General features: G+C 39.6%; 1 protein-coding gene across 7 annotated transcripts in view; it reads right to left on the bottom strand.

Annotated features, from left to right (window-relative positions):
* The window catches only part of CTNNA2 (catenin alpha 2), a 1,050,678-nt gene that overhangs the window by 233,829 nt on the left and 791,011 nt on the right, over positions 1-25,838 (bottom strand). For all 7 annotated transcript variants that reach the window (XM_045549950.1, XM_045549948.1, XM_045549953.1 and 4 more), the window contains one exon: positions 21,702-21,782. In XM_045549950.1, coding sequence (XP_045405906.1) covers positions 21,702-21,782 — 81 coding nt within the window. The remainder of the gene's footprint in view (positions 1-21,701; positions 21,783-25,838) is intronic.

The raw sequence follows: 25,838 nt of genomic DNA, 5'->3' as shown, positions 1-25,838 counted from the left end.
ATCAAAGGAAAACAAAGACAAATGATTAATGGATGCCTGTGAATTAAATGTTTTATATGCCATCTAGAAAGTTACATATATGGCCTGTAGCTCAATACACTCTAGGCTCTCTCCTGTCAAAGGTGTGCGCTCATCCTTCATTAATGCAACCAGAGGTTTTGAATCATGATACGGTTCAAGAACTCAGGATCTTGAGCAAAGGAGAAACCTAGGCATCAAACAGAAATGGGGAGAACTTTGAATGAAGATCTGAGCCTTGAAGGCACCTCTAAAACTTTTCCACTGTGCAGTCTCCTTCCTTTCTAGATCCATTGTTTATACTTGATAGAAGCGGAAACATGAAACATCTAACAATCTCAAAAATGCCTCTCTCCAGGTGTAATGATGACATAGCTGTTATGTTCCAGAAAGAAATACCTAGTTATTCTTCAAGGTAAATAAGAATAAACAAACCCAAATCTTCTAACAATGCATAAGTACACATGATTTCCACATTGTTAAAATAGGAAGCAAGGCTGTGTGAAAATAAAATGAAACTGTCCCTGAGCGATCACCTTGGTGCTGCTTTATTCATAATTGCCTGAATGTATATGGGATATAAATAAAAATAAGTATAAAAGAAGATGGTAAACAACCTGCATGTTTTCCAAATAAATACATTTATCCAGGAGTATTCAGGCAAATTTCTTTTTTTTTATTTCAGGATATTATGGGGGGTACATACATTTTGGTTACATGTTATGACTTTGCCTCACCCAAGCCAAGATTAGAGGTGTGCCCTTCCCCCATACAATGCTCACCACATCCATTAGTTGTGAGTTTGCTGCCCCTTACCTCCAACCCCCCCATGAATATTACTACCATGTGAGCACCTTAGTGTTGATCACTTAGTGCCAATTTGATGGTGAGTACATGTGGTGCTTATTCTTCCATTCTTGTGATACCTCATTTGGGAGGATGGGTTCAAGCTCTATCCAGGATAATATAAGAGGTGCTAGATCACCATTGTTTTTTGTAATTGAGTAGTATTCCATTGTCTACATGTACCATATTTTATTAATCCACTCATTCTTGACATTTGTTATTGGTCAAAAGAAGAAATGTGAACAAAATATCTCAATTCCTTTTTGCACTAATTACCATAATGTATGTTCACATGTACATATAACTTAGTTTGGTTTACCTCTGAATTGGGTTTGACGTTTTATCACCTAAAATATAATAAAGTCTATGGAAAGTTAACATTACTCATTTGGCAAAATGTATCAAATTACTGCCCAGGAATAATGTGGGTTATTGGTGAGCTCATATTTTGGGGGTATATACAATGTGCCAGATACTCAGCCAGCATCTTTACACATTAAATCATTTTATTCCTACAACAACACTATGAGAAAGGAACTATTCTAAAACCATTTCTTCAAGTGAAGAAGCTGGAACTTCAAAAAGTTATTTAACTTTTTATGTCTGTAATCATAAGGTAACAAGAGGCAGAGCCTGGGGTAAGAAGGTCTGCAGGAGTTAGTGCAGTGAACACTTGAAACTGACCTGCCATGGCCCTTCCAGGACAGGGCCCCAGATAGAGGAGAAACTACTGAAAGTGTAACCAAAATTGAATTGACAGGACAACAGAGACAAAAGAAAGAGAAGGTCAAGATAAAGCGGGGTTGACGAGCAGAGCCAGGCTTTCTCACCAATCAAGCCACCATACTTCTTAACACCACACAAAAATAAGAGAAGTGAGAGCTCTGAGAAGCTAGAAAAGCTATCTGCATCAAATCTCTTTCTAAACCTTTGTGAAAATAATATTCACAAAAATGAGCAACTTAAACATTGAGGTCAAATCTCATGCAAAGTTATTGTAAGAAAAATGAAAATAACGAATATATCATCCCTATACACACTGAAAGCATTCCGGAAAGATATGCTTATAAAATAGATTAAAACTGTAAGCTACCATTCCAAATAAAACAAAAGACATTAAGAAAATGATCTAAGATATGAAAGAACAACGTAAATTAGAATGAGAAAAAAACTAAAGAATTAGGTCATGAAACTAAGAAAGAATTACAAATGAAAAAAAAATCATTTCAAAAACAACACAAAACAAGAATGAATAAACACAACAGCAAATGCATTAAGAGAAATAAAAAGAGAAAACAAGGAAAATTTTTAAATCCAAAAAATTTTTTTTAAAGAAGAGCTAAAAAAATTTTGTGAAAGAGTGATTAATATTGAATATAGGCAATGAAAATTCAATATATGGTTCCCATGGGTCCCTGAAAAAAAATAAAAACAAAAATGAATACTGAAAATTGTAATTGATGAAAAATTTCTTGAATACATGTATATATTGAAAACCATATCCTAATAATGTACTGTATATTTCAAAATTGCTAATAGAGTAGAATTTCATAATCATTGTATGTATATATGTATATGTGTGTGTGTGTGTGTGTGTGTGTATACATATATGGCCACAAGCTAGCATCATGAGAGCCATTTCCTAGGAATTTATTAGAAATTAAAAACCTCAAGCCCTACCCAGACCTGCATTTTAATCAGAACCTGTATTTTAATAAGACGCCTATGTGATTCCTTCACACGATAAAGTTTGAGGAACGTGTCCCTAGAAGACCTATTACATCAGTCAAGTTCTTAGTCTCAAGCATTAGAAATTAATTCTAGCTGATTTAAGGAGAAAAATCGTCCTGTTAGTTTACAGAATGGACAGAATTCGGAAATGTTAAAACATCCTGTGTCTTTGTGTCCATAGCTTTTGATTCAAAGTCTTAGGCAGAGTCACCTGATTGTTATCTAGATGAAGTAGAGACCAAAACTCTGGGTCATGTGTCTACACCTGTAATAGTTGCAAGGGTACAGGAGGGAGGTGCTTGGAAGAAAGTATCTTGTGAAAACAAGTGTTCTGGCCCTTTTAGCTTCTTATACCAAGACTCATAGAATGAGGAATTCCCCAAACACAGAAAAGGAATTCAGATGCTGACCCAAAATCAAAAAATGGCCAGTAAAGCATAGATCTGGCAGAAGACTAATTCAGGGACTCAAGCATGAGTGGAAGTTGGAAAAAAAAATAGAGATGCATTTCTAAGAAATAACTAAAAGGTGAAGAGTTATCTAAAAAGAACAAGATCAGAAACTATGAACTAGGATAGGAATGGCAAGTATGCCATAACTCTTCCCTTCCATGCCCACAGCAGACATGATTAATCAATTACAGCATTCTTTTATGCTGAGCTCAAACACTACTTCGTAATCCTTCTCCAAGTAGTTACTACAAATCAATCCCATTTATCCTGAAGGAAGAAAGCTTGCTTTCTTTGCTGAAGCTTCCCTGCAACTGAAGCTTTTTGCATGCCAGTCTTTAGGCAGAATTGGCTGTGTGTCTGAGCAGCTCCGTGCCATCTTCACTTTCAGAAATAAAAGATAACACTCAAGTCTAGGCTGGGATGATGATATTTAATAAATGCCTGACCATTTGATGTCTGTCCTGTCATTTAGACAGATGTTTAAAAAAATCTTTTAAGAATAATAGTATTAATATTCACTACTATGACGTAAGACATACCATACCAGCCAACGTCAAATTTGGGGGTAGAGGGTAATTTCAAACAGACTCAAAAATCTGAAGCCTTAAATGTTTCCATGAATACGGCTGCTCAAGGCTCTTCATGATTACTGATGTATTTTATCATATTTCCTTAAGTGTGTGGTATAATTATTATTAAAAATGAAAAATCAAAGCAAAAAGTGATTGAGCCAGAAGCCATCCAGCCTAGGGAGCTTGACAAGAATTGAGCTTCATTAAGTCAGGCAAATTTTAGCCAATCTGAAGGTCAATTAGAGTAATCAGTCAGTGTAGTGATCCACCCAAAGCCACTTTAATAAGCCAAGGTGCCATCACTGTACACAGTCCACTGGTAATGAAGGCATTGTCCATTGTTCAGGCTGGGGCTGGGGTTAGGCAGGGGGAGTAAAGGCACATCTATGAAGCCTGAGGAAGACATTTAGAAAATAATCATGGTTTTTAATTTGTTTTCTTTATAAGAGAAACACAAAATTCTTTGGTCATTATCTTGATGGCACTGACTATCTTTCATGAAGCAAAATTATTTTAATTGGGATAGTAGCATCTCTCCTTAATGCAACCAATTACCTCTAAAAATAAAAAGAATACTTTATCAGGCACTTTATGCTTTTCTTCACCCATCCCATACATATCCCACCAAAAGCAGGTCTGGTGGATCAATTAAAATTACAACTGTCATCACTGGTAACACATACGTGCAGCCAGATCAACAGTCCTTGCCCTCCAGACTTTTCCTCTGGGAGTGCTGATACAGTCAGGATGGGAGTTAGCAACATGTCTCACTGACGAATGAGAAGCACTGAGGCAAACTTAGGTAATTATAATAGATTTGTTGCATTAATGTCCCCATTCGTCATCTTTCCTTATATCCGTGCCCACTGCCAGGTAACTCTGCAGCACCCCACCCTCTATGGCTCTGGGCTTGGCCATGTGGCATGTGTGGGGCCAATGAATGTTGGCCACCATGATGCCTGTGGAGGTTTAGAAGGTCCATTCACCATTGGGCTTGCTTGTTCTTGCTCTCTGCCATCCCCATGAGAAGGACATGCCCAGTCTAGACTGCTTGTCCCAGGAGAAGGGTGGTAAACATGTTGAACACAACTGAGTCACTTCAACGCCATCCTAGATCAGTCAAGAGCAACTGAGCCCAAACCCATTAGAGGGCCAGGCCAAGGTGACCACCCCAGACTAGTGAGCCATAAATGCTATTGCTGTATGCCTCTGATTTGCTGTTACACTACACTATTATGACAATAGATAACTGAAAATATAATATACTTATTTAACTAGCATAAGTTTTAATGGTTGCCAAATCACCTTTTTTGTGAGGTGGAAAGATGTCTTGAAAATAAATTTCTGATCAATGAATTGACTTATTTGGTGTCCTTCCTATTAAGTGCTTTGGCCAAATGCACAGTAGTCTTTGGCAAATTAACAGTAGTCTGCTCCACATGATCTTGTAACATGTAACATGTTCCACATGTTCTGTTATACAGCCTTGAGTTATGTTTAAGAATATCACAGCTGTACTTTCTTATTTTTATAGATAAAACAAACTCTTTAGTAAAAAACTACACCAAAGAGACAAGTCATGGGGACTAGGACAGGGAGGGGTTGACAGGCCTGTCCTGAAGGACAGGAGCAGCTGCTTAGTTCCTTCTGTTGATTGCATTTTCTGCCCCAGCACACACAGGTCTGTGTCAAATTCCTCTCTTCCCTCCAATAGGCAAGGGCAGTTGCCTTCGTGAGAAGAGGCGGTGCAATGTCGCCTCAGGGTCCCAAGGAGCCTCCAGATGGCCTCCACCCAGCAGGGACAGCAGCTTTGACTTGCTACTGGCAAAAATGTTAGCAGAAAACAAAGCCTACAATGGCTAGTTAAGTATAAGGAAGCAAAAGGGAGACTGGTGAGAGGGAAAGTGTATGCAGAAGGCAGAGGCAACTGCAGCAGTGAGAGGGGAAGAGAGGGAGTGAGGAGAGTACAGGGAAGTATGGGAGAAAATTAATGTTTCATAGTAACTGTCTTCATGGAGTGCTTATTTTATGCCAGACACTGTTCTGAACACTTAGGATAACTCACTTATTTCTCTCAGAAACGCCAGCTACTGTTTTCTCTGTTTTATAGTTAAGGAAACTGAGGCAACAGAATTAAGCCACTTGCCCACATTAACAAACCTAACAAGCGGCAGCAGCAGGATTCAAACCCAGGTCGCCTTGCCCCAGAGTTCATGCTCTGAACTACTAACGTACACAACCTCTTATACGTCTACTTTGTGCCGGCTTTGTGTACATTATTGACCAAAACCAATGGTATAGATGATGGTCCTGGAGAAAGTTCCAGGGACAAATGTGATTCTTGGATGAAGAATGACGTGCATAGAGGATTCTGGAGGTTTCCCTCCTCTCCACACCTGAGATATTAGGACCGGAAAGAAGAAAACCCCCACTAGAGAGCATGGAAGAACTGACCCAGTGGCAGATGGACACCGTAGGAGGGAATCAGGGATCCCACCCGAGGCAGAAGTGGTGCTGAGTCCTCATGAACCCCCCTTCCAGGAGCAGAAAGGGACCTTCCGGATACTCACTATGACATTCTATGACTTCCTGGGGCTTTAGGAATCCGGAAAAAATAAAATGGATAACTCGTGGTTTAAGACATGACTACTTCAAAAATATATTTGATGGGTTATATTTGTTTTATGTAACCATCTTATAACTTACGGGTCAAAGTGTTTTTAAATAGTAAATTGTGAGATGCTTAATAAAGTATGTTTCTTAGGATTCTGACTGGGTTCAAGCCAAGGGATGTGAGACTCCTCCCAGGAGTCTGGGATCCACTTTCCATGCTCTGATATGCTAATTATGGTACTATGGTACGTATGGAAATCCATAAGCCAAGCAGTAGCAGGGGTGAGCAGGGATCTGCCTCATTATAGAAAAATCTTTGAAAGCTGCAAATGCAGGTTGGTACTGTGACAATCTAGCATTCTATTTTTTATTCTCATTCTTAAGAGTATTAGGATCAAACCATGTTCATCCTAAATATATCTATTACATAGTCCATAAGCACAGACACATTCAAAAGTGGGAGCCAGAGTTCTCAGCAGCCGGGACCGGGGACACCTTGAACTTAGTATCAGCCAGCAAGTGCAGGGACTCATAAATACTGCCTTCATTAGCTCATGGGCCCTGTGATTTGTGTCCCTGATGAACAGGGGCACATTTTTGACCCCTCCAGTAAACAGGCAATGTAATTTCTCTGTAAATTGACTATTAGAATGGTTTAAATGCCCTTGCCTACAAGCTGAAAGGCATGGTTAACACTTTTTACATAAGCTAGAAGACCCAAATTTAGCTATCAATCAACCAGAGCAGAAAGGAATGACTTGACAAAATCATTCGTTAAGTCTGACAGGAGTCAAGAACACAAGGCTTTCTTCCAACGGCTTAAATGTATGTGTGACAAAGGAATATTAATTGCATAAGACAAGACATTTAAAGGTATTAGCTCAGCACTACCAGTCTATTTTACCGAATTAAGGCTATTCATCAATGTAAATAACTGCATTTTCTTTAGCAAAAAAAGGAATGCAGTCGATGGATCATATCTATTCTAACAATTCACTTGCTTATTTCATGGGGGGGGCAGAATCATGAAAGGAGAGGCAAAATTTAACTCACAAGCTCAAAAAGAAGATGAAACTGTCTCAAAAATGCCCCAAAGTTCTCTCTCTAGAGGGTAGGACTTGAGGAGTATATAATGTATATGGAGCCACATTCAATACTGCCAAAGTGTTTTGCAAAAAATCTAAAAACCTGCAACCATTTGATGAATATGAAACAGTTCTCTGCAAAGCACAGTCCAAGAAAAAATGGCTCTGTCCAGGCAACTAGAATTGCAGAAGCTTAAACTTGCCTGAGACTTTGAAGGCTGTGTGTCCCATTTTAATCTACTCAATGAAAAACACCTCTGCAATTCTTTTTACCAGAGAGACATTTCGTATTGAAAAACTAAAAGAGGTCCTTTAATTATTTGCCTTCAACTGTGTGTTTCAAAATCTCTTTCTGATCTCCAGGGAAAAATGGACTTATAAAGAAAAATCTACATAAATGCCACACTTTATTAAGGATATTTAAGTGTTTTGCCAAAGAAATGAAATGAGAGCAAATGCACAAAAATATGATGGTGTAGATACCAATGCAATTAGCTCTAAGGAGGCAGGGGCCTTATAAGAGAAATAAGAAGTTCTGAAAAAGAAAATATGCTTTATCTCTTACTTGCTTTGCTCCACTCAACTCAGTGACTGGTGTTCACTCATTTATTCCTTTTACTCTAGCATCTGAGGAGCTCTTGGTGGATAAAGCACTGGCCAGGGACACAGAGAAAACCAAGTCAAGCTCTCTGCTCTAACTTACTGCTGAAAACTCCTCCACGGTCTCAATTCCCAATTACTAACTGAGCTACAGTGATCAACATGACCTCATACATGCTTGACTTGCCTCAGAAATGATGTGGCTTAGAGGCAAGTATGAGTTCTTCTTGTTAAAAGTGTTGGAGATTGGCCTAAGGGACGCTGTAAAAAAGTCCAATTTTTCTACATTTGCTTCATATCATATTACTTTTTTCTTTCTCACTTAAAGGTTCTCTCACAATTTTTCCACCCCTCCATCAGGACAGACACTCTTTCAATTACTCAGTTTCTAACTAAGATGTGGCATTCAAAAGGGTGGGATTTTAGGTGGCATGGGTGAAGGTGGAAAGGACACTGCTAGTATAACTACCTTGCTTGGATCCCTTACCCAGACCAAAATGCAGACCAATTCTTCTGCATGTTTGGAAGGTCTACTCAGTTTCCGGCTGCTTATTTTCTTTAATAATAATCCTGTGCATGTCCTGTTTTTATAGCTTGCAGAGAACTTTTTGAGACATTATTTCATTTGACCTTCCTTATAATGTCATGATGTGGGTGAGGGGTGCAGTTTGCAGGGTGAGCATCATTATCTGTGTTGTTTAGATGAAGAAAGGGAGGATCCTCTGGTTGCCTATATTCAGAGTCAGGTCTTTGGATACCAAGAAGAGTGCTACTTCACATAAGGGCCATGTGTTTATGAACTCGGCTGTTCAAGTTCACAAATCCTAACAGGACAAAGGTCACCTTTCTTTCCATCCTTCACTCCCACACCTAGACAACCACTTGCTCCAAACCTTATGTCCCATCCAGTATTGCTTACTACAAAAAGGAATCTAAGATCAGATGTCTAGATATTTCATTCTGAGTATCTAATATATGCCATTGGTTAACTGGTAGTGAATGGGCACAAAATGCTTGAATCCAGTGTGAGAGAGTCAAAGGTTGCATAAGTAACAGGATAACCTCACCCCAGCAAGAACCTTTATGAAGCATATAAAATGTTGCTCAAAAAGTAATTTAATCTCCTCACAATTGCACTGGCAATTGGTAGAGACAATTACTAAATGGACAGATTTGATGGCAGGCTAACAGCAAACACCTATACAGGCCGGGCATGGTGGTGCATGCCTGTAATCCTAGCACTCTGGGAGGCCAAGGCGGATCGCTGGAGGTCAGGAGTTCGAGACCAGCCTGAGCAAGAGCAAGACCCCATCTCTGCTAAAAAATAGAAAGAAATTAACAGGACAACTAAAAATATATAGAAAAAGTTAGCCAGGCATGGTGGCACATGCCTGTAGTCCCAGCTACTTGGGAGGCTGAGGCAGGAGAATCACTTGAGCCCAAGAGTTTGAGGTCGCTGTGAGATAGGCTGACGCCACAGCACTCTAGCCCTGGACAACAGAGTGAGACTCTGTCTCAAAAAAAAAAAAAAAAAAAAAACGCAAACACCTATACAAAGCATATGGTTAAAGGTTAAAGAACACAAAGCAAGGTATGGAAAAGAAGAACTCTCTAAAACCAAAACCATGATTTCTTTTGGAAAGAGTCCAGCCTACACAGTTGCCACAGTGTGGTAGAATTTGTACCAGATAGAATCATCTGGCCCTGTGCTTCCACATTTCCTGTCAATCCACATTACAGCACAAGTCCTGTGGGTCTTAGAAGAATCCCCAGTAAATACAAGAGCCCCTGGGAGGAGCCCAGCCAAAACTCACCAGTGCCCACTCCACATGTCAGATGAGCAACATCTCAGCTGACATGACCAGGATGGGTAACTTGGGGAAATAAGATGCTGTTGGGTAAGGGAAGAGGAACGATGGAAACTTACTTCTTGGTACAGATATAACCAATAAATGTACCTCTGAAGCTTCTGGCCATTTGTGGCCATTAAAGAGTTCATCACACTTTCTAAAACAGAAAACCATTCACCACACTCCCCTACTTTACTCCAATTATGGATAACTATGTGCCTCTAAGCTACCTTCTCTCTCCAGAGTTCTGCTGCCGTATGCTATACTTTCTCACTTCCCGTCTTTAACTATTGCACAGCATTGCATTTCCAACAGCTGTTGAATTTTTCCCTAGAGGTGCTTCATCTCAGCTAGAAACCCAATGATTATACCACACTCCCAAGTTTGTGAATGTCCTATAAAATGACTGGAGCTGTCACTATTTAAGGGAAAGGCAGGAGACAGAGTCCGATTGAAGGTCCTTTAGCTTTTCAGGGAATTTGGACTCTTACAACACATTTATTTTATCTCAAGCTAAATTTACTCCTACTTTACTATATTTATTTATTTTATTAGCAGTCACTCAAAGTTAGGAAACTGGATTTATTTCTAAATCAGGGGCTGGCAGACTTCCTGTAAAGGGCCGGATAGCAGAGATATTGGCCTTTGTGGGCCTGTCAGACTCTGCCACAACTACTCAACCCTGCAGCTGTAGCACAAAAGCCGTCAGTACAACTTGACAATAGCAGGCAGAGGGCTAGATCTGGGAGACAGGCTGTAGTTTGCCTATGTTTGGTCTAGATGGTTTCATCGGTGAATTTTAGTCTTATATCCCACTCACTCTGCCTATAAGTTGCTACTGCCATCCCTGGCGATGTCAAGCTCCAGTCACCTACTGCTCACTTATAACTGAGCATCTGCTGTGCCCAGCGGCTACCTGCTTAAGAAGACAATTGAGGAGGCTAAACACGGCCTCCAAGAGCCCCCAAGTGGTCAGCTTGACTGGTTTTATTTGACCAAGTTGACTTTTGTTTCTTTCTTTGCTTCATACTGTGCTAGAAAACATAGGTTAGTGCAGTGCTCTCTAAGCAATTCCTTTTCTAGTAGAAGCGTTGAGGCAAGGAAGGACGAGGAAAAGTTAAATGAAAGAGTAGAAGTTGTTAGCTTTTCCTAAAACTTCCGTGGATTAGGAAGGTATCTGGTTGGGTTGCTTGGCCTGCTTGGCATAGGTGTTCTGACCTGGACTGGACCCCAAATCCTGACATTTCCCCCTAATTTGGCAACAGCAGCAAAGGCACTTCCACAGACTGCCCAAACACACAGAGCATGGCCCCAAGGAGCAGCAGGCCAGGTGGTTGCCATGGTAACATACAGACACTGTGCCTAGTTGATCAGTCACAAGTTATCCCCTTTCAACTAGCTACTTTGGCATCTATAGATATAGCCTCAGGGCCACATTGATGTAAGCCTGTGAATTTCAAAGGAGGAGCTGAAAGAAATCTGCTCAGAGTCAGACAGGGTTCATTATTGCTGACTTCTTCCTGCCCTTGGAACTCAGCACTCTCCCTCTCCCACTTTTCCGGTCTTCCAGACCTCCCAGCTTGCCTTGCCCAAAGGTGCTGTTTTAGCATTTCAGTCACACCCTGTAGACAGTTGCAACTTAGACTGCAGCTATGTAAGGCAGCCTGATCCTCCTTGAAATTGAAGAAATGAAATAAAAATGTAGAAGTTCTGCCCTTAACAGTTAAAACAGGATTGATGCACTCGTGAAAAACTAAGAAACTATGAAGGAGAGAGCATGGGTCTGGGACTGGTTAATCACCCAAACTTCTGACAAGCACTTACGGTTGGATCAAATAAAAAACATCACTCTTATCCCCAAACTCCTCAAGACAAATGATTCTCCTTTAATCCTGGAATGCTGGAATGCTCGGGCACGATCCGTTCAACCATTTCCCACTGACTATGCCAGGCAAGTGTGCCAGTCTCCTGATGCGCATTTAATCAGATATCCCTCCAGCTAAAATGAAAGTCCATTACTTTTTTCCCCTATGATTAATTAGAAAAATAATTATCAAAATCCCATTCACAGTTCAGTTTCTTGCATGGGGGCACTGGCTACGGATAAAGATGGCTTAAGGAAAAAAATTGTGATTATATTAAACACGAAGCCTATTATTATGATTATTATAGAGAAACTCAGGACTCATTAATAATTGATATTTACCTTATGCTTTTCCCATTAAGGAATTTTAATAAAAGCTATAAACTAAGACCAAAGTGTACCAACTTTAACAACTACAGTCATTAAAAGGACAGGCTTCAGAGTCAGCCCACTTGGGTTCTCTAACTTATGAGCTTTATATGGGTAAGAAATTAAATCTTACTATTGGAATTTGAATGCTCTGTTTAAAAAACAATCTTTTTGATAGTAATATCTCTCTGAAGAATTATTGTAAGGATCATCAATAAAGAATCAAGGAAAGAATAAACACCAAACAAATGTCAGTTAGAGTGGACAGCTTTACCTTTCTGACCTTCATCCTTAACCAGGTATAAACAGGAGAAATAGATCAGATGACCAAGAGAGCTGATTAGCAGTATGTCAGTGACAAGAGGGCATCAGCTGCTCAGTCCCTAAGCCTAACCGTTCTTAGCACTCAGGGTTATGAAAAGGTAAGGTGATTGATTGCAAAGCATGACTTCATATGGAATAACAGTCACTATTTGTAGGTCTTTGGAACTCTAAATAGAGTTCTTTACTGAAGCTTTTATCTGGGACTTAAACTTAATGTTAGAAAATTGAGTCAGGATCAGTGATTTTGTAATTATCAACCACTGATGCTGGTTTTGTGCTCCCAAACTGATTTCTTTCCCTAACTTACTCAGTAACAGTACTAGTTACTGCTGGGAGAAGGAATGAGCTCCCATCTTTAAAGCAGAGGTCAACAGAAGGAGTCTTAAGGTAGCTGAAGAAAGACATTTTGCTCTGGGAGGACCCTGAAGGTCCCTTCCACCTCTAAGACTTCATGAATCAATATCTTCTTTTTCAAAGATAGTTGAGAAATAAGCCCAGAAGATATTGCTGTTTTATCTTCCTGTCTCTTCTTTTCCCCAATTCCTACCCAGTTCCTGATTTGGAGGGTAACAGAAAATCTTTACACACACGTAGCCACATAATCATCACTCGGCCTTAAAAATAAGTATTTAAAGAGATTGTATCCTTCTTCCTCAAGTTAGGATAGGCAAGATTTTTCCCCCTCATTGGGGGACATTATTTGTTGAGATGATACAATTTCTTAGCATTTTTTTTTTCTATAAAAGAAGGAAATTTTCCATGCTCCAGCATGACAAAAATACCTGTACCGGGTACAGTTTCCTGAAATGTGGCACCATATGTGCATCAGTAAACATTATGTGTAGAGTAAATTAAACCGAGCCTTATAATTAGGCAGTAAGGAAATTACTGTAGACCTGAAAGAGTAAATCAGCAGTATTAAAATGTTCTCCATTTTCTCTGAAGCACTTCAGAGTGCCATAAAAAGCCCGTGTCACTGTGATAAACATTGAGAAGAAATGCATTTGGCACAAGACAACCTAAAAGACACCACAATTTAAATAGGTCTTTGAATCAGGAGTCCAAGGTGTCATCTCATAAAATTTAAAAGCCAGCCCTTTTGTCACTAACGTGCGAGGAAAAAGAAAGCCACCTGACATGGAGACTTTGTGGGAGGCAGGGGTGGGGGTAGGGGGGCACTTTCTCCTACTGCAGGTGCAGTAAAGACTTTAGAATAGATAGAGGCTCTGGAGCAGAGCCAGGACTAACAAGAGGTTCATCCATGATGAACAAAATAGCAACATTGTAAATACAGACAGGATCAGGGTTGCTGATTTTTCCTTTTGCTTCAGGCTTCAATATGGCTCAGCACTGCACTTTTGCATTTACAATGACCCTACCTTTATTCACGATGCTATTTTGTTCATCATGAATTTTTTGCATTAATTTTGATGTTCTAATATACTACATAAATATTATTTATCTTGATTACTGGGTTTTTTGGTGCCCCCTAAAATCTTGCACCTGATGCTGGTACCTCACTCATCTGGAGCTGAGTCTTCTAAAGCTAGCCAAGCAACAGGAAACTGCTGAGTTAAGGTATCCTCTCTTAAAACAAAAATTATTATTAATATAATGGTATAAATGGACTTTTTAGGTGAGCCCAAATCTAGAATTTGAAACAATGGAACCAGGGATATGTGAGTTTAGAATGGGGGGAAGTCGATGACTGAGATACTTCCCGGGTGGGGTGGCTATATACTCTTACAACCCCTTTGTGGTGTAGGGTTACGTTATTTGGGGCACTAGGATTTGACCTGAAGAAACAAAGAATAATAAGATATGGGCACAGGTAAAAACAAATAAATAACTTAAATCCACTGCAAAAAGTGTCATAACAGACATATTTTAAACTGCTCTAGGAGTCTACTGGGTAAACCCTGTTTATAAGAATTGGATAAAGTTGTGATAATAAGGTAACATTTAAGCTAAGCCTTGTAGGAAAAAAAAAAAAATGAGTTTTCTTGGAAGAAAACAAAAAAGTGAGAGGGGGACATTCCAGGCAGAAGCAACAGCAAATGCAAAGGCAAAGGGTCTGTAAACACTGGATTATCAGACTGCTGGGGCTAGCATGCCCTGAAGGCAGGGAGGCTGGGGTCCAGGAGACTGGTCATGTGGCTATGACCATCGTTTCTGGGAAAAGCAATTAATCAGAGCCAATGGGAGTGGAGAGGAACAATGGGCCCAAAACACATTTAGGAGGTAGTATCAAGGGGACAGAATGTCTGATGGGGATCTAAGGAATGACAAAGGGCAGAATTGTGTGGGGCTGTAACTCTCTTAAGAAGTGGATCTGGAGGTACACAATTGTGTAGGGCCAGGGTGGAGTGAGGGTTTGTCTATAAGATATCCTGGAAATTTCATTCAGCCAAAAAAGAGCACAAAGATGAGTCAAGGGCATGTAACATAAATACAGGGATGTTATAACTAACACCACCTTCTTCACACTTTCTACCCAAGCAAACAGCAATGTTGAATTCCCTCAGCCATCAGCAGTGACATCCATGGGAGCCAGGAAGGAACAAAGTGATGAAATCCTAGAGCAAATGGGCTCCACCAGGGCTGGTGGCGACAGCAGGCAGGGCAGACTCTGCCGGAAGATGACTCATTTTCTAAATTTCAGATTCATCCAGCCTCCTTGGGAAATGGGGAGATTAAGAAATATCAGCAGTCCTGATGGAAATTTCCCCTGGGAAAACTGATGCCAGAAGCCATCTCAGGTAATAAAAGGTAACCTCAGCAAGGAGGGGTCAAATGGAACAGATACATTTGGCCACAAGATGACTGCAATGATCTGCTGGGTACATTCGGTCAGGATCAAGACGATTAGCTGCTATCATTGGCTTTAGAAACACCTCACTTCAGGCTGTAATGGAGAACCCACAACACACTTTAAAATTATCTCCTTTTTAGTGACAGTTTTGGATTAGAAATCCCAGCCTAAACATGGCCTCCAACAATACATAGTGGCCAACCTCACTTAAGCAGGAGGGGTGCACTGAGATGAATATTCTGGTAAATTGAAAGGGCATTCTGCAAAAAACAAAAACAAAACCCAACTTTGTTGTTCAAATCATCATAGTTGAAAATCTAAGTTTTCCTGCTTAAGAATTTCACCTTGGAAAATATGAAAGAATTTTGGTTTTATAATCATACAATGGATCTCTCAGTCTTGAGATCAGGATTCATAACGGAATTCTCTTTGCATAAAATGGGGAGAAGGTGTCAGAGATGAGACTACATGCAGAGATCCTCTGGAATGTGTTTTGGTACTCAGTATTGTTTACTTCCTTTTCCCACTTTCCCTAGACGGCCAGAGCCTACAGAAATTAGCAGAAAAGAACAAATCAGCAGTTGAAGCTTCCCCTTAACCGACAGTTTCCCTGTTCATACTTACGTTATCCATCTCTCTGCTCAGTAGAGTGGGCTATTTGAGTAATCAGTGTTGATCAGGCTACTAGATTCTTTGTGTGATCTAGACTTGCTAGCAAGAAAGAGGTCAAGCCAATGTGTGAACAATCAACCATATGCTGGGTTATGGAAATAAATTAAGCCACTTCTTGAATTGAACAGTGCCCTGACAAGAGAAGAGCTTGCCCTTAGTGATATTTCAAGAACTGTTTTAAATTGATGAAATGATGTACTTTGGCCTTGGCCTGATGAGGGTTTTCTAGGAGATAAATAAGTATGTTGTGGTCTGACGTTTAGGGTTATTTTATCAGGATTTTCCTAAGGTAGCTTGAATATATAACCCATGATCAAGGGTCATGTCCAAAGGATGGCCTTTCACTGAGTTATTAAACCCTCTTCTACCTATTTTGCTCTGTTCCTCCTGGCCTTTTTGATTCTGATTTCTGGTGTTTCTGATCTCATTTCTGTTCAGTTGTCTTGTTTCTGATCTCATTTGTGTTCAGTTGTCTCTAAGTTTCTCATGTTCTACATTTCAAATCCCATTTGCAACATAATCATTTTCTGATCTCCATGCTTCCAAGGCACTGTGACCTAGGGGACAAACCCCAGGGATTATTAGCACTGATATAGGGTTTCAGTGTAAAGAATACAAACTTTAACATTTGGGGAAAATCACTATTCTATATATTTTTTGTTGTCATCATATAGACAGCCTCATACCCTTATGAAGAAAAATAGATTTGAATCCAGAAATAAATGATTTTCAAATGTTTTCTTACAATGAATTTAAAAATAATTGGCCACATCATGGGCAGACGTGAGAAAAAGAATTGAATGTCTTAACATTCCTTTTTTCTGTAAATGTTTTAGAAAGTCTATAATTCATGCTTTGACAAGCCAGATACCTAAATAATAGCACTTTTTAAAAAGATGATCCAGTGGACCATAACAGCTGGAGACCCAAGAGATGATAAGATATCACAGACAAGAACCATGTTTTTGACATTTACCATAGACTTTTTTTTTTCTGTCCACAGTGCATACATGTCACCCATTCCAAATCCTAGAGTGGCGGAGGTGCTGTTGAAACCCACAAAGCACCTCTACAGATGGGAACCCTCCATCTTCCCCACATTCATCCCCTAGAATAGATTAGCATATGGGTGAGCCACTTGCATATGCTGGGTCTGTGGAGAGGCAGGAGGGAGCGAAAGTTATGAGCAAAGACCCTACAGCCAGACTGCCTGGGCTGGAGCCTCCACACATCCCCATCCTGTGTGGCCATGGATGCATTACTTTATTTCACATCCTTATCTGTACAATGGGCGTGGTGACAATCTTTTCTATCTTACAGAATTGGTGCATGGATTAAACACTGTCAATTTGTGGAGTGAACTTAGAAGAGTTCCAGGCACATTGTAAGGACTCAGTGACTCAATATATGTTGGCTATCATTCAGTTCACATTTTACGGACAGTGGATTTTGCAAGTTCTCTCTAATAACTGTGTACATTCAGCCATAGTTTTTATATAAGGAATTGGGTCACACAGTGAGGGCAGCTGAGGAAACTCTTTACCTGTAATTGTTTCTTACTAATTTTGGAAGATTTCTCTGTAGTCCGCTCTGGAGACAGGGTCTTGACAAATCAGTCTTTAATTAAACCATTCAGGGACATGTTTTGCCTGTTGTTTTTTTTTTTTTTTTTTTTTTTTTTTTTTTTTGAGACAGAGTTTGTTGCCCTCTTGTTGAGACAAAGTTTCTAGCTTTGTTGCCCTGGCTAGAGTGAGTGCCGTGGCGTCAGCCTCGCTCACAGCAACCTCAAACTCCTGGGCTTAAGCAATCCTACTGCCTCAGCCTCCCGAGTAGCTGGGACTACAGGCATGAGCCACCATGCCCGGCTATTTTTTTTCTATGTATATTTTAGTTGGCCAGATAATTTGTTTCTATTTTTAGTAGAGACGGGGTCTCACTCTTGCTCAGGCTGGTCTCGAACTCCCGACCTCGAGCGATCCACCTGCCTCGGCCTCCCAGAGTGCTAGGATTACAGGCGTGAGCCACCGTGCCCGGCCCTGTTGGTTTTTAATCCTTTGTTATAGTACCATTCTATTAAGTACTTTCACCCCAGTGCAAAAGCACTCCACACATAATGTTTGTTGTTAAAAATGTTCTGACTGTAATAGTAGAATTGAGACTTTTGTCAAGTCGACACTTACTGAACATCACTGATGGAATCATCGTCATGGCTATTAAGGGGCAAAGGATAAGAATTTGACCCTTGATTGGTTTTGGGAATGAGAGAGCTGCTAAGTTTAGCAATATCATAACATTATGGTTATTTATTAGCTTCTCACAGGGAAATGTTTGGGTCCTGATTTGCTTATCAACTTAAGAAGAAAACGACTAACATAAAGGGCAAAATAATAACCAGGATTAACCAGCATCCTTGTGAGTATAGTGAAAATTAAGAGACCATGCCTAAGATAGTGCACAGGTGGTACACAGAAAAATGGCATGGGGTGGAGATGGCAGACATGGACTGGGCCCCTCTGAGGATGGAAATACTCCCCCTTCCCCATGAGCCATTCGGCACCCACAAGGGGATTTAGCCAACAGCTATTGTTTCCACAATGGTCTGATACCAGAATCACAGTATCTCAGATTCAGAATGACAATAGCTAAGACATGGGGCCTACTGTGCCCACAGCTCTAAAATTGGAACATAATGCTTATGCTTAAAACTGGTGGTTATATTCCCCAAAATCCATTTTTAATTCCAAACAAAACAGTCCTAAGAGGATTCTGCTCTACTACTGCCCCCCGTCATAGGTTTGATTGGCAAGATGGATTCATGCCAATCAGTTTTACATAATATACTTGGGTTCCTATGACCTTTTTCACAATTTATGACTCTTCAGTTTCTTATGATATGTTGTCACAAGAGAGGGGTTCTACTTACTTGAAAATTCCACTTAAATAGAAATCCTTTTTATTCAATGAAATCTTTATTATTTTTAAGTGTCTGCAAGTCTAATTCCACTTTCTTTCATTAGGAAAGTCCAAGATAATGATCATGACTGATTTTATTTCTTTTAAGTTTGGTAACTGGAACTTTGCAAGGCTCCAGGGTCACCCTTCAGAAGAGCACTGCCCAAACTTAGGGATATGAGGAGGAGGCAGGAGTTTGAAAGAATGAGAAGTCATGAAAGTCACTGGAAATCTTTTTTATTTTATTTTTTTAACTAAAAATCTTTGATTTCACTTTTTTCCTCTATGAGATTTGATTTTTCTAAATATTGTACAAAGGAATCCATGGGTACAGGGAGTGGACGTGATAATCGAGGGTTCTCATTTAGCATCTGCTCTAGCAAAGTTTATCTCTAATTGAAAGAACAGAAAGTATCTCAGCAATAGGGCAACATTCATTTGAACCAGGAGCATTCACTGGGCCACTATTGCAGGGGGCCTAGCAGAGAACCAGGCAAAACCTTGTTAATCCAATGAACCAGATACCTAAATCTGAGCTGATGTCCTACCTGAGCCAAGCAAATTAGTCATTGCATGTTCCATCTGCGCAAATGCTAGGTAGCTACAATTTAGATCAGAGAAGCTTTTGTACCACTACAGGTGTACATGGAGAGACAGAAGAGATGGGAAGAAAGACAAAAATATCCTAACATATGGGTAAGGATGAAAATGACAGATGGGGACCATCTTAGTTTCAGAAAGGCAGATTGGAGAAGAGAAAGACGTTTCAACCAAATTCATGGGTATGGTGTGAAATTATGCCATAACTGTTGGATCTTAATACTATAAAACAATTCTCCCTTTGTCCTTATTCCTCTGTATTTTGAGGAAAGGTAGGAAAAAATCACATGCATGAAATAATTTCATGGAAGGACATACTCTTCTACTTCCATCTTAAAGGGAACTCTCCAAGGAGTTTGTCACCTAAGCATTTAAAATTTCACCACGAATTCAAATTTTACCAGGGTCTTCTGGTAAAAAGAGTCAACCACTTTCTGGGAATTTTAACACCAAAGTAAAAATTACATTGTCCATTACTTTCTAATAAGACCAAAACAAAACAAACAAACAAAAAAGAAACACTGCTATGATAGGTCTATGATTGGAGAGAGGTAGCGAGAGCTGAGGGTGCTGGTTCCTCCTGGAGATATATATATATAGAGCAATCTGTACTGAGACCAAGAGATCAGGGAGGTGGGAAATTCAGTTCATGAGTTTTGCATGACAATCTAGCCAAAAGCAAACCCTGGAGACGTCTTCCCACTGCTTTTAAAATCTGTGATTATCAGGCATTAGGACCTCTGGCACAGGAAATGTATGAGAATTTTCCTTGTACTCATACAATCTTATATATCTCACAAAAGAGCTCACAGACCTAGTGTGGGTCCTTCCTTTTATAGATAAGAAAAGGAGACCAAGGAATGAAGGATCTACAGTCACACTGACACTTTAGTGGCAGATCTAACACTAAAACCCAGGTGTCTGACTCAATGTTTTCCATTAGCCTCCATTTCAATTCCTGCTACTCATATCAAACAGGGATATGGACAGATAGTCTAAGACAGCAAAGAGAGGCAGACTTGGCCATATATTTATTTGGTGTTACTAATGTATAAGAAGAAAATGTTTTATTCTGCCTTATTTCAAGGTAAAACAAAAAGAAAGTGTTTTTCCCAAAAGGCTTGTTAGCTGGGGAATCAAACTAAAGTCTTCATATTCCAGAACTAATTGTGATGTCTTCTGAAGCTCAAATGTGTCTACACCTTCAGTGATATCCTGAAGAGAGCCCAGAAGGCCCCACCAATAATGAGAAATGGTGTGTTCCTCTCATTCAAATCATTTCTAAGATGCTTCCTGGGCATTCTTGCCTAGGCACCCTGCTAATCTTGCCTGTGTGTAACATGACATAGGAGCCAATGCTACAATTGGCCATGCTAATCCACCTTTTCTAGCTGCAGAAAGTACAGCAGGTGCTGCCATGGCAGTGGTTGGTTCTAGCTGACTAACACAATCAACACTTAGTGAATGAGATGGACATATGTAAAAGCTACTAGCAGGAGACAGGAGGCTCCCAGGCAGAAATCATGAAGACAGCGTTTTATTATAACTTAATGGATGATATAATCTCTTCTAGAGAAAGAACACTGCCAAAGAAAGTGTAATTCACCATGGAATTGGTGAATTACAATCCATTTACCATGAACCTGGTAAATATTGCCTTGGAACATAAAATTAGGGTTCCAAGGCAACATTTACCAGGGTTCATACAACACTTTCAAGGTGAAAAAGGGCCCTGGCCAGAGGTTACTCCTCTCCCTGAGAAAACCAGACCCATGAAACTAATGATGCCATTAGCCATTTAAATCATACAACAAACTCTCCTTGTTTGAATTCCCTGCTTCCCAAACAACCATGTGATCAGCAAACTTTCTTAGAATTATGTTCCTAAAGGAATACACTAGGACAAAGCTCTTAATTAGCCCTTCAGATTAAGAGATATATTTTCTCATTAACCATTAGCATTCTGGTTTATCACTGAATGCCTTGGGAGTTTGATTAAATAAGAACCAGAAAAGATCAGAGACAGTCTCTTGGCACACCTAGATTTGGAATATTAAAAATCAGATGTAGAAGGTAGTGAATTCATGAATTCTCTACCTGGGCAGAGTGTCTGGGAAGTGAGAGGCCGTCCCATCAGGGGTTGTTTCCCTTATGAGCCTTTCAGCTGGAGCATCTCTCCACCCAGTAATCTCTGCCTTGCTGATAAAGTGTTTCTATGCATATGAAGATGTTATTAAGAATAACAACCTGAACAGCAGCTCTAAGGAAGCACCCTGGAAAAGGACATTAATGAAACCACTACTAAATACCATGCACTTAAAATAAAAACAAAAACCAGTACCTGTCTCCTTAGATCTCTTGTTTTCTTGGTCATCTTATCAATTGCAATGTTTAGAGGATCTCCTTTTTCTTTCCTTCCAGTCTATTAAGAAAAGAGAAATTTAGAAAACTCAATGTTAGAGACATTAAAAGTTAAAAAGAAAAATCAGAGAAACAATTGAGTTGTAGAGTTTAACTAATTTAAAAAAAGATTCTTTTCAACACACAGCTAACATGATGTGTTCTCTAAAGTTGTTTTTTAATGAAACAACAATTAAAAGTGATAAAAATCAATACATTCTTAGGATGGTTACACTTATGTCCATATTCAATTCCATGCAAATCTGTTTTCTTCCCTTCTCCAGACACTTAGCGATTAAATAAACACAAGGATGTTTTGTGTTTGCCTTCAAATACAAATGCTTTGTGCTTTTCTATTGTGTAAGCACACTTCTGAATAGAAGATAATTGAGATGATAAAAATAAATAGAAAAGGATTTTAAGTAAATCACCAGAATTCAGAATTTTATGCCAATATTTCATAGGCCATATTGCCACTTCTGTACTAAAATCAAAAGAGATGCTTTACCAGAAAATACAGTTTCTAATCTCTGTTCTGTCATGCAGTGGAATGTTAAACACGATAATAAGAAACTCACAGCTTGAGGTCATGAGGAAAATTTCCCTTATGACTATAACAGACAGAGATAGACGGGAAAAAATCTTCTTTAATAAATTATTCACTTGGAAGTTTCACTAGTTTCTTGTTTCTTTTCTTTTTTTATTTTCCTACTTTTTTGGTGGGCATAGAAAAACAATTAAAACCAAACAAAACAGACTCTCCATTGCCTTTTTAAAACAGTGACAAGATTCCCATGAATGAAAAGCTCTACAAACATTATGGATGGCCTTATCTACCCTTTAAGAGATAAATGCTTAAAAATCTTATCCATTCTATTAAGTTATCTAAACTTTAGTCAAACACCCTAAAGATATATTTATTTATGGTCCTAGTAGCAAGCCAATTTTTGTTCCATACTCAGTCTCTAAAATCTTGCAGGTCTCTGTAGCAACTTGTGTATATGACAAAATGAAATTCTAGGTCATATGTTGGGTCTAATGGGATAATATGTTTGCCTATATTTTGATCCAGAAGCCTAGAGATCTCTGGTGACTTTAGTATTCCATGTCACTGTTGTTGGGATTCTGTTTGTATAATATTTGCAATATTGGCTTTCTCTAGCATTTAAGTCTTTGGCTGAAGGCAATTCAGAAATGCACTTGACTCTGGTGCCATATTTTTTGTTACTGTTTAAGGAGGCTGGTGAATGCGAAAGCAAAGACTGGGGTTAGGAAATTTGGGCCACTGACCAGAATAGTCAATCTACTGGCCCTTCGTTAGCTCTAATTTCTTTAAATAAGGTATTTGTGCAGGAATAACAGTAGTAGCCTGTCAATACTTAGATTTGCACAGCAAATGAGGACTTGCAAGCCATCATGCCATAGTTTTCTCTGCTCTGTATGTCTAAATGTGGACATAGTTTTAAATTCATCAGCCTAAATTGAGCAGGATGCCAGTCACTGAGAGGAGAGGAGAGGAGAGGAGAGGAGAGGAGAGGAGAGGAGAGGAGGGGAGGAGGGGAGGAGGGGAGGAGGGGAGGAGGGGACAGGGGAGGAGGGGAGTGGAGGGGAGGAGAGTAGGGAAGGGGTGTCAACCCCCTGTTATTAGGCTCAATGATCCTTGAATAATGATTTGTCCCATTTTTTTCACATCTGAGTTTTGTCATAAGCACAATGGATAGCATAACATGCTCTGTCTTCTTCACAAGGTTAGAAGGACAATCAATCATGATGTTAATGTGCTGGAAACAATAAAAGGCATTAACAGTATTCAGAGTAATTAGGAAAGTATTTTTTGCTGTGGAAAAAATGAAAGAATTGATTCAGAAATGACATAGAAACTATTTTTGGATCACCTGTACTTCTGCTTTCTCCATTCAGGCAGATAATGTATGAAAACCTTGCTAAAAACTAGAATCCCTAAAGGAAAAGTTCTCTTTCTTTAAGGAAAGAGTATTTGGGGCAGTTCATTTTAAGTAGGCAACTAGTCTGGGATATTTCTACGAGGTGAAACAAGGGCTAGAAACTCCAGCTCAGTCTTTTACATAGTGGGTTGCTGGACATATTTGTTAAATAACTAAGAATTTGATCATTGTGAGCAAATTCTAGTTCCCCAGGAGTCAACCCGAAGCCTTATCCAAGGCTCCCTCTTGGACATGCTAAGCTCTACAAACTAAGAATAGTTTAACAAAATGAAGTGAAAGGAGATCTAAGTTATCGTTTTGACATCATCACCTAATAATAAAGTCAGAGTGTGTGGTGTTGTCTGTCATCCAATTATTTTCTACCTTTGCTGAACAGAAGAAAACAAAAGCCCGTTGTAATCAGTCTCTGCCAATTACTACCTGAGTGAGCTGGCAACCTCTCCAGGCTCCAGACTTATCATCTGTAGAACGAAGGGGCCAGAGATGAGTTACCAGAAAAACCACGGACAGCCTGTAATCACACTTCCCCATTATAGGGAATCAGTCATGGCACTGCAGAGAGGGTTGGGAATCGACAGACACCAGGGGTTTTCTCATCTCTAAAACGTGCATAAGTGCTTGCTTTGTGGAACTATTGTGAACATCAAAAAAGATAGCATCTGTAACATGTTTAGACAGTACCTGACCAGCAGAGTTAACTCAGTGTTAGCACCTCTCCTTCCCTAACCTCTCAGTCCCCTCCAAGATGAGCATAGCAAAGTCCAGAGAGATGAACAGACTGATTCTGACCACCTAGCTCATTAGTATCTGACCAGCATCTCCAGACTCCCAGCCAGCGCTTTTTCCATTCCATATCTAAGCCATCGCCCATCTCTAAAAGTCCAGGATTCTGTGATTTTATAGTCCCATGCGTTTCTCTTCAAAGACTATCAACAAAATCTCAAGTCGAGGTGTATTTCCTCTGTCACTTTTTGTCCGCAGACCTCGTGTGCCTTTCGTGGACCTGCTCCCCACTTGTCTTCTTTATCTTTACTTGCAGAGGATGAGTCTGCAATAGAGATAGCCATTTAATAAATATCGTTATTGAAAAAAGAAGACAGGCAGCAGCGTTCTCTCACATTGCTGGGGGTGCCTTTCCTAGTTGCCATCTGTTGTGCTAGGGAGGTGCCCGTTTATTAAACTTTATTTGTTTTAGTCTTTGAGCACCATTTTACAAAACATATTCAGGACAGATCCATAGCTTGAGTTGATGAGAGAGAAGAGAATAAATTTTCTGATTTAGATTTTTATGGGGGATCCTTTATTCTCCTATCCTTTGTCTCTAAACTCAAGTCCAGTTTGCCAAAGTGTCAGATGTTGTCTGGAAGACCTTCATATTTCCAGTTTAGCCCTATACAGAAGGATTGGGCCATTAATTGAAATTTTGATTTTATAATTAGTCTTCAGGAAAGGCACAATATTTTATTTTAACATTTTTTTATAATACTGCCCTTCGCCCCTTTGCAAAACAAAGTCCCCTCTTCTTTGCACAAGGATCTTCCATCTCTCTCTCTCTCTTTCTCTCTTTCCTTCACTATGTTAATATCACATCTTCTGAAATTCCAAAGATATATGCAATATATTTATATTAACATGTTGGACAATATACCATTAGGGATATAAACTCCCAAATTTACAAAACCAAGAAGAAAGAAACATTAACTTATAAGTCTCTGAAAGTGAATATTTCTTTAAAGTCTGTTCCCATCCCAGACCCTCATCCCACCCTAAATACATAATCCAGTTCAGTGGGTCACTCATGGAGGCCCTGGGGTTATGAGTCTACCATATCCATGTTCCATCACATCCATGGTTGCACATCAACCATGTTTCAAGGCACAGTGTTAATCTGTGGGGCATGGCTGTAAGAAGGTAGATGTCTATAACTCTCTTCTTTTGCCTTGAAGGTACCTGCAGACTTGACTGAATGTATGAGATACCTTCAAAATATTGTATAGTTATGACTCTAGTATACTGAATATGTGAGGAGCTAATCAAATGCCCAGTCTTCAAATTGTTTTTGAAAGAAGTGAAAGTCAAAACCATCAGAATTGTGGAAAGCAATAATGTGCTGT

The sequence above is a fragment of the Lemur catta genome, chromosome 4 (assembly GCF_020740605.2).
Source record: "Lemur catta isolate mLemCat1 chromosome 4, mLemCat1.pri, whole genome shotgun sequence".
NCBI lineage: Eukaryota > Metazoa > Chordata > Mammalia > Primates > Lemuridae > Lemur > Lemur catta.
The sequence above is the reverse complement of the archived record's forward strand: the minus strand, read 5'-3'. Positions and strand labels throughout refer to the sequence as shown.